We start from the raw sequence: 15,115 nt of genomic DNA on the forward strand, positions 1-15,115 counted from the left end.
ACTCGTTAACTTATCGAACGAAATTAACGAGTCGAACACGAGCTTCTTAAAGAGTTGAACACGAGTTGTTCGCAAACAGCGAGCCGTTTTGTCAGCCCTAGTCCCTGTTGGTGTTGCCGCTTTATCATTCTTCTTTGGCAAGTCTTCTTCAGAGTTTCCAGTTTCCACTGCCCATGAACTATTAAAGCCTTCCGATGCAGTTGATGATGCGTCCAGCTTCTTTGTCTTTCCCTTGGATAGTCACGATGTGAAGTGATTCTTTCTTAGGTTCAGCGAAAAGAGATCCTCCAGACAAAGCGAGAACTGTCACTGTGGAGGCAACTCGAAAACATCTTGAGCTCTTTGAATCTCCCTCGAGCATGAAGAATGAGGTTGCAAAGCCTGAAACCGTGGTTTCAGCTGAGGGTGCATTGAGGAATTGCCCTCCTTCCTTGAAGGTTAGTGGTGTGCCTGAATTTCGTACCCTACCATGCGAGAAGAGCTGGAGTTTCTCTCGGTGGATCAGCTCTTGCTCCTATGATCCGAAGATTGCCTTTGTTGCAGCTACTGTTTATTTGCTATTAGGCTCTCTCTTGGCTGAGCTGAGAGGAAATATAGTATTTGGATTGGAGGCTCCATCCTTCTTCTATCAGTACCTTCCAACATATGTGGATTTCGAAGGCCGAGTATGACGAATCTGGTCCTTCAATTGTTCACCAAAAATGCTTCTAGGTAGGCTTGGTAGGCATATTTTGTTCTTTGCAGAGATTGAATGCAATTGGATTTGTTTGGTATCGTCGGTGGGCGGACAACCACAGTCACGATTGCTGGAGATATCTTTGAGGTTGGCGCCTCGATCGTCGTGTTACCTTCCACCTTCAACTGCTTCCAACTCACGGCTTCGGCATCTCGGCTTCAGCACTTTTGGCGTGAAGATCAGGGCTCAGATCGTCCTCTTCGTCGCAGGAAGAATCAATAGCATTTAGATCGTTTAACAGGACGAGAATCCTACTTGTAGGCTATGATCGGTAGCACTTGGAGCAGGACACGGATCATATTTGTATGCTATGATCAATAGCATCTGGATCGTGTAATTGGATCCTATTTGTGGGCTATGATTTGTAGCAATTGGAGCAGGGCACGGATCCTATTTGTATGTTATGATCGATAGCATATGGATCGTGTAACTGGATCATAGTTGTGGGCTATGATCGTTATGATCGATAGCATCTGGATCATGTAACTGGATCATAGTTGTGGGCTATGATCGGTAGCATTTGGAGCAGGAAACGGATCATATTTTTATGCTATGATCGATAGCATCTGGATCGTGTAACTGGATCCTATTTGTGGGCTATGATCAGTAGCATTTGGATCGTGTAACTGGAAGCGGATCATTCTTGTGGCTATGATTCAAATTTCTGACGACAATAATAAATAATTTCTTGTTTTTCTTTGCTCAAATCATGTTATGGTTCAGAAGGTGTCGCTGAGGCTTCGACATTCTCGGTTTCGGGACTTTTGGATTCCTTTCGGATTCGACGCTTACGGGTTGAGGATTATTGGAACCGACAAAATTTCTTGTTGGCAAATTGACAGCATTAATTTGAGGGGGGATGGTGAACTTAATCCAACAATTATCAATGGAAAAACATGCTCACCCGATGAACCTAGAAGGAATCACTCGAAAAACTGACATTGGTATCTCGGGAGCAGGAGTTCCTAATCTGGTCATAGGAAGGGTAACATCAGTTTTTTTCCATTGTATCGGCTCTCACCTCCGTTCTCGGCGTCTCCAACTCCATCTCCGCCTACCAATGCGGCTAATGCCTTGCAAACTGGATTGCGATCAGAGACTCCTCCAGTCAGCATACTGCAGTCGATGATGTGGAGGAACCATCTGCATCGCACTCCTGAGTTTTCAGATCCGTCTAGAAGCTTGTTGCTACTGCCATTGCCAAGAGTAAAATTTTTTGTCTACCTATAGACACTACAGTAACTAAAGCCAAAGACAACAACAGTACAAAATGAAGATTTCAAGTTCTACTTCACAGGATATTCCTCGCACATCAGTTGATGTTTTCAAATTCAAGTTGAATGTGGTTTTCAACCATGTTTCAACTTGAGGGGAAGTGTTGAAATATCTAATTTAAATTACAGGATTTATTGTCTTTCCTGTTAAGAATTATAATATGAAATAATTTATTCTTAAAATAAGTTATGAGAAGAATAAATTATTAAATTATTTCCTTAGATTAAGGAGATATTTACTTTCCTATTTTATATTTATCTCCTTGAATTAGGAATTATTTGTTTTCTTATTTTATGTTATTTCTTAGTATTTCTTAATAATTAATATGAATTAATTATAGGAGATATCAGGTGATATATCTTTCATTTCATATCATTTCTTTTTTTATTATTTTTTCTATTATAGGATTTTTGTAAGGGTTATTTATACCCCTGTTCATATCAATAGAATAAACATCAAGTATTTCACAGTATTCCGCATTATTTCTGAATTTTAACACTTGTTGTTGTTGTATTATTATTATTAGTGTTGATCACATTTTAAATGCTACTTGTAGAAACACTAACAACAAAACAAAATTTTGCTGCTCACTCAATTGGTTGGCTTCGATCCAAGCAACATTTGGCCATAAGCTAGACTGATTCAAGCTAGGATTGGCTCATTTATTTCAGTTCAAACTCAATATCAACTAAGAAAACAATTTGATTCCAGTTGCTTGTAATCTTCTAAAACAAGCTGAGTCAGAAAACAGTTGAGGGACTGAAGCTTATTCATTACAATCCAATCATGAACAAGGCAAAAAACCAATACAATTCTCAAGCCCTAAATATATTGCAGCCATTAAGAACACCTGCTGCGAGAGCTAAAATCGCATTCTCAACACATAACTCCCAGCTATGTTCTAGTGAAAACATGTACATGGAGACAGCAGCTAATATTTTCTTATTGTTCTAGTTATATAAACGGGAATATAAAGATTCACATTAGGTAAAACAATACCCTCAAAGGTATACCAATCTGTGGAGCAGCAAGGCCGACACCAGGGGCCTTTCGCATGACCCCGATCATGCCATCAATGATCTTCTGGATCCTCTCCGATCCAATGTCCTCCAAGGGGACCTCGACGGCGGGTTCATGGAGGACCGGATCGCCGGCCTTGACTATCTCCGGCAGAGCTTCTTTCTTCACGCCGAAACCAGAGAACCATCCGGCGGAGACCTTTGAAGGGCCTCGTCTGCGAGCTGCGAAGCAATGGGAGAAGTCATGAAGGATGGGAGGGGAGCTTGCGGCTGCAAAGTGGCGGACTTTATGAAAGAGGATGGAGGAATTGAGAGAGAGTTGGAGGTTTCTGGGGATGCGTAGTATGATATCAAAGGAGGAGATTGGAAGGACGCGGGGAATGGCCGCCATTTTGGTTTCTTCCGAATAGATCAGTTTCAGCGGCTATGGTGTTAGGAGCACGCGGCCGGGAGCATATCTCGGAATTGGGCGAGGATGCCTCTTTTTTTAGTATTTTGTTGAGACAATTGCATACAGACCATCTGAAACTTGATATTTACAAACTGACCACCTTCTTTTATTCATTTTTTAAATTCTGACACAAATCTGAGAATTCATGATAATAAAACCAACCCATATTTTTCATTTTTTTCAAATTCTCAAATTTGTTATGATAACACGCATAAATACATCAGTTCTGTAGTTCAAAAATATTACTTAGAAAATTAATTTGTAAATATTAATGTTTCAGGTGATCCGTATGTAATTATCCCTATTTTTTTTAGCATATCACAAAGTTCTTATGTATTTACGTATCTAAAACCAAAAGTTTAATACTTATAATCATAACACTCAAATTTTTTAATATTATATTAAAAGTATCACTTTGATTAACTATTTAAAAGTTAAATGTACATTTTTATGCATAATGTCACGACAAAAAGTCCAACATTAGCTAGGTGTAGAATCGAAAAGCAATATTTAAGTCATGGGCTGTCCACCACCCTAAGAGTTCTTTCAGGAGGTGATAAGTGGAATCAGAGTCGATTACTGTCTGTCAGGTGTGTGGACTCTCCATTGTCCAATGGGACCCTCGGTGGAGCCGATTCGTGAAGAGGGAGTCACATGATTGGGTGGAGGAGAATGTAAAGGATAAAAAGTCTCACATCAGCTAGGTGTATGGCCGAAAAGCAGTATTTAAGTCTTGGGTTAGCCAGTGGAGGAGAATGTCAAGACAAAAAGTCTGATATCGGTTAACATGATAATAAAACCAACCCATATTTTTCATTTTTTTCAAATTCTCAAATTTGTTATGATAACACGCATAAATACATCAGTTCTGTAGTTCAAAAATATTACTTAGAAAATTAATTTGTAAATATTAATGTTTCAGGTGATCCGTATGTAATTATCCCTATTTTTTTTAGCATATCACAAAGTTCTTATGTATTTACGTATCTAAAACCAAAAGTTTAATACTTATAATCATAACACTCAAATTTTTTAATATTATATTAAAAGTATCACTTTGATTAACTATTTAAAAGTCAAATGTACATTTTTATGCATAATGTCACGACAAAAAGTCCCATATTGGCTAGGTGTAGAATCGAAAAGCAATATTTAAGTCATGGGCCGCCCACCACCCTAAGAGTTCTTTCAGGAGGTGATAAGTGGAATCAGAGCCGATTACTGTCCGTCGGTGTGTGGACTCGTCGATTCGTGACGAGGGAGTCACGTGATTAGGTGGAGGAGAATATCAAGGACAAAAAGTCTCACATCAGCTAGGTGTATGGCCGAAAAGCAGTATTTAAGTCTCGGGCTAGCCAGTGGAGGAGAATGTCACAGACAAAAAGTCTAATATCGGCTAGGTGTTTGTTGGGCCGAAGAGCAGTATTTAAGTCCTGGGTTGCCCACCACCCCTAGAATTTTTTTGGGATGTGACAATAAACTTCTAACAACGAGTTTTTATAAATGTAAATATCATGTTTTCGATGCCAGGTATACAAATCCACAAGAAATGTACGGTATGTGCGTAAATTTTTCTTGTTTCATTTTATTTTCTTATTAAATGATTCTTCTATGCACGCACATTTATACACGCATATATATGCCTACATAAAAATTGTGTAGCATGCATGTAAATGCCCCTATTATTTTTCTTTAGGATTGTGCATTTTTCGTCTGTGTAATGCAATTTTTACCTTAAATTCTATCTATTCCTATGATAAATTTACTATGTCCTAAGACCTACATATATATAAAACTATAGAATGATTATTCATATTTTGGAAACATTATTATTGCACATAAATGACTTAAATTTCATCTATTGTTGTGATAAAAGCATTTTCAACGCACATCCTTTTATCATTGTTTGGAAGCCTCTACCTTTCTTTTATATATCAAAATTAAGGGAGTTCAGTTATTCAATCATTAATTAAAATTAGTTGTGATCTACTTTTACAATAAATTGTCTTATTTTTATCCCAACATCGCTATCAAGAAGTAAGAAAATTAGGAAACTAAATTATGTACAAAATAATATGTCAGCATTAATTTTAAAGAGATCTAACGGTCCATAAGGGAAGACTATAAAGAAAGTTTGCCCATTGATAGGAGATCATGAGCTCACTTGACTGATTGAGCAAAGCCATACGAGCCAAGCCGACAAGACCAAAACCAAATGGACCACGAGACATGCAAGAGATTATAGGATGATCTAAGCATGCACCATTCGACTAGAAATAAGACAAAAGCATCCGAGCCAACTACTACAGGAAAGCTAATATGATGTGATAGCCTACCTTCTATTAGAACTAATCCGTGGGAAGATCATGTTCTCTATATCTTCAACCATCACAGGTATGCCTAGAGGCTCCTCCCCGGGTATTAAGGATTAACAGTCATGCTAAATCAACCGATCAACCCATGACGACCAAGCTTAGCCATCCAAGTTGATTCTGTCTACCCAAAACTAGCTAAGCTTATTCGGGCGAGCTAGAAAGCAGACTGACGATAAGCTCATTCACATAAAATACAACAAATATCGTAGTACTTACCACTTTAAAGGAGTGGCAGAAATATAATATCATCATTGTATCCTCTCATCTATAAATAGAAGAATCATTTTATGAATAAAACACATCATTTTATTATTTCTCTCTCTCTCTCTTTCTCTCTCTCTCTCTCTCTCTCACTTTCTCTCTTTCCTTATTTAGGCTCTATCCTTAGTTTGATTCACGAGGCATGTTGATTGCTCTCTTTTAATTGTGACTAAAAATTTATTAAAAATAAAACTAAAATAGTTCTAAATATTATTCTACCTTGCTTCCAATAAATACATTAAGATCTAAAATCCACGTTCAAATATTTATTTGATCCGAAGATTTTACTAATTAAGTATAAATTCTTATTTGTGTCCCATCTTCCAATCGAAAGGATAAATGATTAGGTGCTGGTCGCACATATGATCTTGCATACCGAATATGAGAATCAATGTATCTACGTATCACATAATTATACATACTCCAATTTTTATGCACAGAATTTGTTCCCATTTACAATATTTTGGCTGAAAATAAATTAAATTATTCTAAGATTTTAGATTCAGATTATACATCCATAATTAGGGCTGTCAAAATGGCTCGTTGTTTGCGAACAGCCCGTGTTCGGCTCGTTCGCTAGAAAAATTAATTGACTACAATGCTACAAAGATTTATAATCAATTAAAAGTATTAATTAAGAAAATAGAAGAACAATTATTAAATTACATTCAAATTATGTTTTAATATAAACAATAATTTTAAAATCATGCCCCAACCCTTAACATCTTATGACCTCATGATTAGGGTTGTCAAAACGACTCTTTGCTTGTGAACAGCTCGTGTTCGGCTCGTTAAGCAAACGAATCAAACACAAACATATTTTTTGAGCTTGAAATATAAACGAGCGGAACACTAGTTGAACTTGGGCTCGCTCGTATTCGGCTCGTTTACACCCCTATTCATAATACATAATACCACACAACCTAGCACTCAAATAAATTAAAATATATGATGACATGAAATCGTTGAAACTACCAAAGTAGAACTATGATACGCAATCCACACTTAGACGCATTCTATGATATCTCCTTTTGACAAGTCAGATTCAGCTCCACATCACCAACCATTTTACCCTATAAAAACAACAAAGAGATGAAACAAGCAGATATCAAAAACATTCATTTCATATATTAAGCAAAGAAGAATGATAAGCAGAGAAGATACAGCCATGGCTAACAGGAAGTGCAGCTCCAACACCATCTCTGCTTCTTCTTCTTCTTCTTCTTCTTCTTCTTCTTCTTCTTCTTCTTCTTCTTCTTCTTCTTTCGCAGCTGCGACGAAAAAAGAGAAAGCTCATGCGCCGGCAGGCGAGAGCGGTGAGAGAGCAAAGAGGGTTGAGTGGATGCATGAGGACATAGATGCAAGCGCAGAGGAGTTCATCAAGCGTTTTAGAGAAGATCTTCTGCTGCAGCGCCTTCAGTCTATTGAGAATTATAAGAAGATGCTTGCCAGAGGAGTCTGATTATGGATGGTTTTTTGTTTGTATAATATATGTTATTTGTTTGTGCTACTTCTTGGCTTTGTTTTATTTGGTTTTTTATTGGGGGCTTGTTTATTTGAAATTGTTGGATGTGTTGCCAGTTTTTGTGGTCGTAGAGTTTGTATTGTGGAGTTATTTTGGACTCTTGTCAGTTGATTGAAATGGAAATTTATGTATTTGAAGGCATAGTTTATTGGTTGGAAATGAAATAAGGAATCATGAGATTATGGGTTTGAGTGCTTGTTCTGGCAAAAGATCAATAAGCCAATTTCAAAATTGTACCATGAAGAAGAGGCCTTTGGAGTTCTTAAAGTAATGTCTCAATTTGGAGGTTTAAGAGCAGAAATTGATTAAAAAGGTTGTCCCTTCAGAAACAATTGATTGAGAGCTCCCATTAAATATTAAATTCATACTTTTGAAAATTTTTAATTTTTATCATAATTTTATTCTGTTAAAATGTTTCAGTTTTAATAATCATGCTCTAACAAACTTTAAATTTCAATATACTTCTATATGGATATTTACCTGTTTTTATTCTTTTTCTCCCTTTTTATTTTTTTAGGAGTAGTTAGTTTGTCTATTTATAATCATCGTGTTAATCCCTTATTCGAGTAAATTTACTTCCCTGATAAAATGAATGATTCAAAGAAGAGACGAACCAAAAAGAGGGATATGCGACGGGCAATAGACAAACGAGAGAAAGAATAAGGAGAAATATCGTAAAGTGAACTTCGCGTGAATAGCTCAAGAGTGTACGTCCTTAATGAGATCGGATCGAAAATACCTTGGAGACAAATCTGCAAAGCGGAACTTGTGAAAATGACCCACAACTAGAGAATAAAATATAAATGCTTTTTTTTTTTTGGGGCCTAGGGCAACTCTCAAAGAAACATATTCCTTTGGTTAATTACATCTTGGGAGATGCCCAAGAAAACTCTCGATAAAAAGAGTTTTGCTTATGAAATCTAGTTATTTGGGAACTAATGGATTTAATTCATATCAAGTGAGAATACTGATGCTTTCGACAATTATACCGAGCCATAGAGCAAAGGGTGAATCACCGTAACCACTAACCCCATCTAGGTCATGGTGCCTTCGAACAACCTATGCGTTCTAGACAACCTCCATAGTCAGAAGATATGTCAGGCAAGTCAGGTATGAAGAAGTGCAGAGTCTTTTCCTCGAGTATATGAAAATGAAACAGTTATCTAGAGTGATCCTTAGATTTTTGTGGAGACCCTATTAGACATGATGAGGTGTATAGCCATGTATAGCCATGCATGCAATCTGTTTTAAAACCAAACTGAAAACTAAACAAGAAAATAAAGGCAAGTTTCTAAAAATCCTTTTAATCCTAAAATTTTGATTATCACAATTTTTTATTATTATGTTTTCGTAGAAAGTTTAAATTTTTAGGTTCCTTAAAGAGCTTAGATTATAATTTTCATAGCATTCCAAATAAAACCATAAGAAAAGGGGCAAAATCAATCCAACTATGCAAAAATGCAAAAGAAAGTAAAAGTTTACCAAAATATAGAGAGATCGATGATGTTGGGTTGGAGTCATATCCCAGGAAAAGTGGTCAGACACCGCATAAAAATACCTGGTTCTAAGTCTATACAAGATTATAGATTCAGAATTAAGGTACATGACCCTCTTATTACTAGAATGTTGCATTATTGCATGCTTGTTTTGTATTGCTTGCATGAACACATTCGCACTTGCACCCCATTGTGCATCAGCAAACATATACCCCCATATGCTCATAGTGGGCATTTGTGCCTTTTTGGGTATCAAACTTCGTGCCCATTTCTTGACATTCTTAATGTCATTGTGCATACACTTTGCACGCTTACATGTTGTCTTGCATAACGTTTTGTATGTCCACGACTTGCGTGATTGAGGTTATCTCGAGTCACTATTAAAGTTTAAATTTCAATATACTTTTTATATGATTATTTATTTGTTTTGTTCCTTTTCTCCATTTTATTTTTTTAAGAGTCGTCAGTTTGTCTATTTATAATCGTCGTATTATTCTCTTATTCGAGTAAATTTTTCTCTTGAATAATATGAATAATCAAAAAAGGAGAGGAACCAAAAGAAAGGATATACGATGGGAAATAGAAAAATGAGAGAAAGAACGTGGAGAACTTCCGTAAAGTGAAATTCGAGTTGATAGCCCCATAGTGTACTTTTGAAATGAGATCGGATCGAAAACATCTTAGAGACATATCAGCGAAGAGGACCTTGCCAAAGTTACCCACAACTAGAGAATCAAGTATAAGTGCTTATTATGGGGCCAAAGGCAACTCTCAAAGGAATATGTTCTTTTGGTTAATTACATCTTTGGGATGTCCAAGAAAACTGTCGATCAAAAAGTCAGGTTTCCTCGCCACTTGGCAAGCATAAGTCCCACCTCTACTTTCTACCTACATAGGGTCATAGGATTTAGAGCATGATAGGGTAGCCGAGTTATTGGCTCATTTATTTTATGCCTAAAATACCCTGAAGTGCCTAAAAGCAAAGGTCAATCATGTAATTGTGTACTCTATACCCCCCACCCCCTTAAAAATAGATAGGTCATTTTTACAATAAGTGTTAATCAATCATTCCTCAAAGCTAGTTCTTCTCAGTGCTCTCTTTTTTCTCTCTCTCTCTCTTTTCCATGAGTTTGATCAACAGAACTGATCCTCATTCAACATACTCATTCTTGGTAAAATGGTTTTTATTTTTCTTAAAAAAAATATTTAAGGGGCATAGCACATTTTATGACATTATATAGATAAATCAATTGCAAAAAATAACATGTGGTCCATATTCCATAAAAAGTTAGTCATGATGCCACGTCCATATCAATATTGAAGTATGCTTTATTGTGCCTCCCATATAATTTCAAAAAAGATGTGGATGTGCGGCACAATGAGTGAAAGTCTTATTATATAAGACATTCTCTTCCATCAATTTAATGTACGGACAAAAACTTCCTTTTGAAATTGTGAGTCACATGATTCAGCTGCCAATAATCAAATTTGATACATATTTGATCGGCAGCCTTTTGATCGTGACACGAAAGCCTGTTAAACCGCGCGTTTTTCACGAACCTGGCCGCCTCGGCACGTTTTTTGGGGATTTCTTTTCAGAAATTGGGTAGATTATTCGGTTTTTTATTCCACCACGACTTCATATTTTCTTTTTTTTTATTTTTATTAAGAATAAAATATAAATTTAATTTAAAATATATTTATATTTTCATTGAATATAAAAAAAAAATGATTTATATGTGTACCATTGAATTCCTATTAATTTACATTACTCAGAATAAAAATACAAATAAATAGAAAAATAGGATATAATTTACGCTCAAATTATAATATAAGTATTTCAACTAAATTTCTCTTAAAGTAAAAAAAAAAAAAATTGACTCGTTTTCCTGGCAACGGCACTAAAAATTTGATGTAATAAATAGAAAAATAGGATATAATTTACGCTCAAACTATAAGTATTTCAACTAAATTTCTCTTAAAGTAATAAAAAAAAAAATTGACTCGTTTCCTGGCAACGGCACTAAAAATTTGATGTCCGAAACTATTGTTTGGCAAGTCAGTTAATCGCACGAGTATTCATGTCGATCGAATAATATACAAATTATGATTTGGTGCATCAATTACACGAGGAAAGTTGTGAAAATATTTTTGATTGAGGAAGTTATAATTCACTAACTGTTCAACCTGGCTTGAAAGTTCAGTTTGCAGAAATGAAAAATTCTAAAATCCTAATGTAGAATGAATAAAACTAAACTAGATTTTGGGAAGTTTTTTTAGAACTAAATGGTTAACACTCCTATATAATATTGATCTAATATTTTCTTAATGTTTTTCTATGAAATATATGTTATTGTTGACAATTAAGGATATGTACTCCTTAGCCTATATATAGATCATAAGTAGAATTGGAAACCATATTGCAGCTAGGAAGGACTTAACCATGTCGTGCTTCCCAGGAATCCTCTAGGTTGCAATTTTCTAATGGCAATATATTTTTTCACCAGACTATTGTGTGTTAACATACATGTCCTTCTAGGCAATGGTTAGAAGTCCAAGATTACAAAGAGTTTTAAAATTATATTAGTTTAGATTCTAAGTAACTTAAGAGTAAAAAGTTAACACGTCTATATATGTAATCTAAGCACAAAAAAGGCATATAGGAAACCAAAACCATAAAACTAAACCAAAAAAAAAATCTTAAATATTACATCATAAGAGTATAAAAATAAGATTAACTACAATGCATGAGAAAAGAAAGCACACAAATTATTTTTTTCGGACATAAAAAAGAAAAAATGCAAGAAGTACAAAAAACTCAAACCCAAGCCAATTAGCCCTCATAGAATTGCACTCATTATTTCCTCACAACTTTTCCAAACCGACAAGAAACAACCCTAGGAATCTTCCATAAAGAAAACCATTGGAGAAAACCTTAGGATTGACAAAGATTTGTAGTACAACACGGAGAGAAGTAGTCTCCACGATTTCCAAGCGTGCCCTAATCATCCTTTATCATCTTCTTATACTGCTCTTACCAAAATCATCATGAATCATTTTGTCAAATCAAGCTTGATCTGGTCGTGACGTAGCTACGCCCGTGTCCGACGTAGTTATGCTAAGGTCGGAATCATTACACTAAGACCTAACGTAATCTGACTCATTACATGCTTGAAATAATTATTTCGCATATTGTTGTATTTATGTTGGGTTAACTTCCTTTCCACTTCATGTTTTCTTTTAGAAGTGCAGTCGACCCATGTAATCTGCATAAAACTACCAAAAACACCTTCCACGATTATAAATCATGATAATTAAGGAAGAAAATACATATTTAAAGTAGGGAATTATGTAAATTTACTTTATATCACTCATCATAAGGGTGAATTCATTTTTGTATCCTTAAATTAGGGTTGACTCGCATTCCTAACATAGCTTAAACCCAGAAATGCTAATTGACCCTTGAAAATTGGGCTAGACGACATTATACCATTTAATGCCCTCGAAGTATGGTTACCCCATTCCATCTTAACTAGCCTCATGTTTTATGTTTTGTTATGTGGTAATTTAGAGCATGATATGACATCTAATGGCTATCGAGAGAATTGTAAGTCTATTTTAGATAATTTAACTCTTACAATTGAACTATTTATTTCTATATATTTCGTTTGATAAGCTTCCAGTCACTTTTCAGGATTGGCAAGCCTTACTTTTTGTCAAATATGTTGCATAGAATCATAGGATTCTTTGTTATTTTTCTTTCTCGATCTTGAGTCTACAAATTTTTTGTAGATAATATATTTCATGGATTGCTGATAAGAGATTATTGACTATGATGGATTGACTGCCTTCAAGACTTTATAAACTTAGAGTCTGACAACCCAAGATGAGTAACTCATTTGAGCCCATTCATTTCATGTTGATATATCATTTGGTGATATTTTGTAGACCCTCTTTATTGAGAGAGAACTGCCCCTTGGGATCAACCGATTCATCCTTTACTCTGTGGCTTATTTAGCCTTAAATCATGTAATAATCTCTACTAAATTAGCAAAAATACTACTCGATATGTCTTATTGATATATTTTAGAATACAATCAAAGTTTTCTTAATCAATAGTATTATTGAGTATCACTCAAAATGAAAATAATCATTAGAATATGTTCTTAAGGAGTGCTTATGTACCTATAATAAAATCATTTTCATTATTTGGTTATACGTTTAAATTTTTTCATCCATATTTTTTTCTTAATTTATTTGGGTTAAATTATTTTGATTCTTTTGGACCTTTATTCTCCACTCATCTCATAAAGTTTATTCTAAGAGAATTCTCCACACTTTTTTTTGTTTCTTCTTATTTTGCTCAATCGCTCACCCTCATCTTCATCTTGTTCTCTCTTATATTGGAGTGAGGGGATTAGAAGGGAATTAGGATGAAAATAATACAATTATCCATGAAAAGAGATTGTTTAGGAAAGGGACGGATATGATGGGATGCAAGAAAGTCTGAAAGGATGGAAATAGAATTTGGTAAATCTATTAGAGATGATACTCTTTCTTCATTCTAAAAACTTTCCTTAGGTTTTATAATATTATTTTACGGTCTTACCTTTCAACCTTGATGATTTTATAATCTAGACTTTGAAATCTATCTTTTATGATGAAAGTGATGAGAATTTTTTCCTTTTTTTGTATAAATTTCTAGTGGATTTTTTCATACTAAAAGGTGAAAAATGCCATAAAAAAACATTGCTTAGTAATTAATATTACGAACAATTGTTTGGCTGGTAATAATACCATTAGATAATCAGCTTAAAAATCTTTTTGGAAAAAAAGTCACAGCCTGATAGTCTTTCTAGTGATCTTTTGTGATGATGTAGAATATCATTTTTTGTTGGGTATTTCCAACAAAAAAAAATCAAAATTGAATGAAAATCTTTTTTGATAGATAAGTTTTATTGAAATTCATTTTTAACATGCATTTTTGAGATAAATAGAAATCCAGTAGAAACGTGTCACAAGAAGAGAAGAAACTAGAATATATGGAGTGTGACGATTATGATTGCATGGATGCATGATTTGCATGTTGTGATAGTGTATGTGCATGGATGCATGCTTAAATGTTGCATTTACCTTTTTTTTATGATGCATGTTGAGTTTAAAGTGTATTATGCAAATTGTAATTTAAGAGGTTTCACTAGATATGAATGTTGGTTAATTAAAAATGTGTGGTTGAGACATTCATAGGAAGAAGAATTAAATTTCTTACGGCAAGCAAAAGAGAGAGTGTAATGATTTTAAAAGTATTTAAAATAATAATTTTATATATAAATAAATTAAATGTGCTCCAAAATGACATATTTTTAGATGTAAAACAACCCACAAAATAAAAATCTTTATACTTCAACTAAATGTGCTCTAAAAGTTGAATTTCTAAAATATAAAGAACTCATAAAAATACTTTTCTACTCCAATTAAAAGAACTCTAAAATTTCTAATTTTAAAGTGTAGAAAGCTTAAAAGTCTTTCACCATTCAAAATTTTTGTAAGATCTTTCAAAATATTAAACTCCTTTTCCAAAATCCTAAGTTCAATCTTTTTTTTATGTTCTTTTAAAATTAAAGATCTTTTCTAAAAATCAAAATCTTTTCAAAAATTTCAATGCTCAAAGCTCTTCTAAAATTAAGATAATTTTTTTTTAAAAGACAAAAGAATTAAAATACCTTTTTGAAAAGAACTCTTTTCAAAACATAATAAAACAAGATTTTAAAAACTTTTTCAACCCTTTAAAACCCTTTTGAGCATATGATAAATCATTTGATATGTTTTACCAAGCTCTCTCAATATGCTTAGCCTAGACAATGCTTATATACTCTTTAGTTCGAGTGCTTACAGAATGAATATTATTTTTCCCTGAAACACATGGTTTTGTAACCTTGACTTGTGAATATATGTGTTTTAGACCATTCTCAATCAA

At 34.3% G+C, this 15,115-nt stretch overlaps 2 protein-coding genes across 3 annotated transcripts in view; one reads left to right on the forward strand and one right to left on the reverse strand.

Annotated features, from left to right (window-relative positions):
- Window positions 1–3,487, reverse strand: part of LOC110032589 (peptide deformylase 1A, chloroplastic) — a 31,952-nt gene extending 28,465 nt beyond the window's left edge. For both annotated transcript variants that reach the window (XM_020736261.1, XM_020736260.1), the window contains exon 1: window positions 3,011–3,487. In XM_020736261.1, coding sequence (XP_020591920.1) covers window positions 3,011–3,421 — 411 coding nt within the window. In that variant the 5' untranslated portion in view covers window positions 3,422–3,487. The remainder of the gene's footprint in view (window positions 1–3,010) is intronic.
- Window positions 3,488–7,214: 3,727 nt separating this feature from the next.
- Window positions 7,215–7,822, forward strand: LOC110032592 (corepressor interacting with RBPJ 1). Its single transcript, XM_020736264.1, has one exon. It carries the CDS (start codon window positions 7,262–7,264, stop codon window positions 7,577–7,579), a length of 318 nt encoding a protein of 105 aa, XP_020591923.1. The 5' UTR covers window positions 7,215–7,261; the 3' UTR covers window positions 7,580–7,822.
- The last annotated feature ends 7,293 nt before the right edge of the window (window positions 7,823–15,115 follow it).

The sequence above is a fragment of the Phalaenopsis equestris genome, unplaced genomic scaffold (assembly GCF_001263595.1).
Source record: "Phalaenopsis equestris unplaced genomic scaffold, ASM126359v1 Scaffold000977, whole genome shotgun sequence".
Taxonomy (NCBI): Eukaryota; Viridiplantae; Streptophyta; class Magnoliopsida; order Asparagales; family Orchidaceae; genus Phalaenopsis; species Phalaenopsis equestris.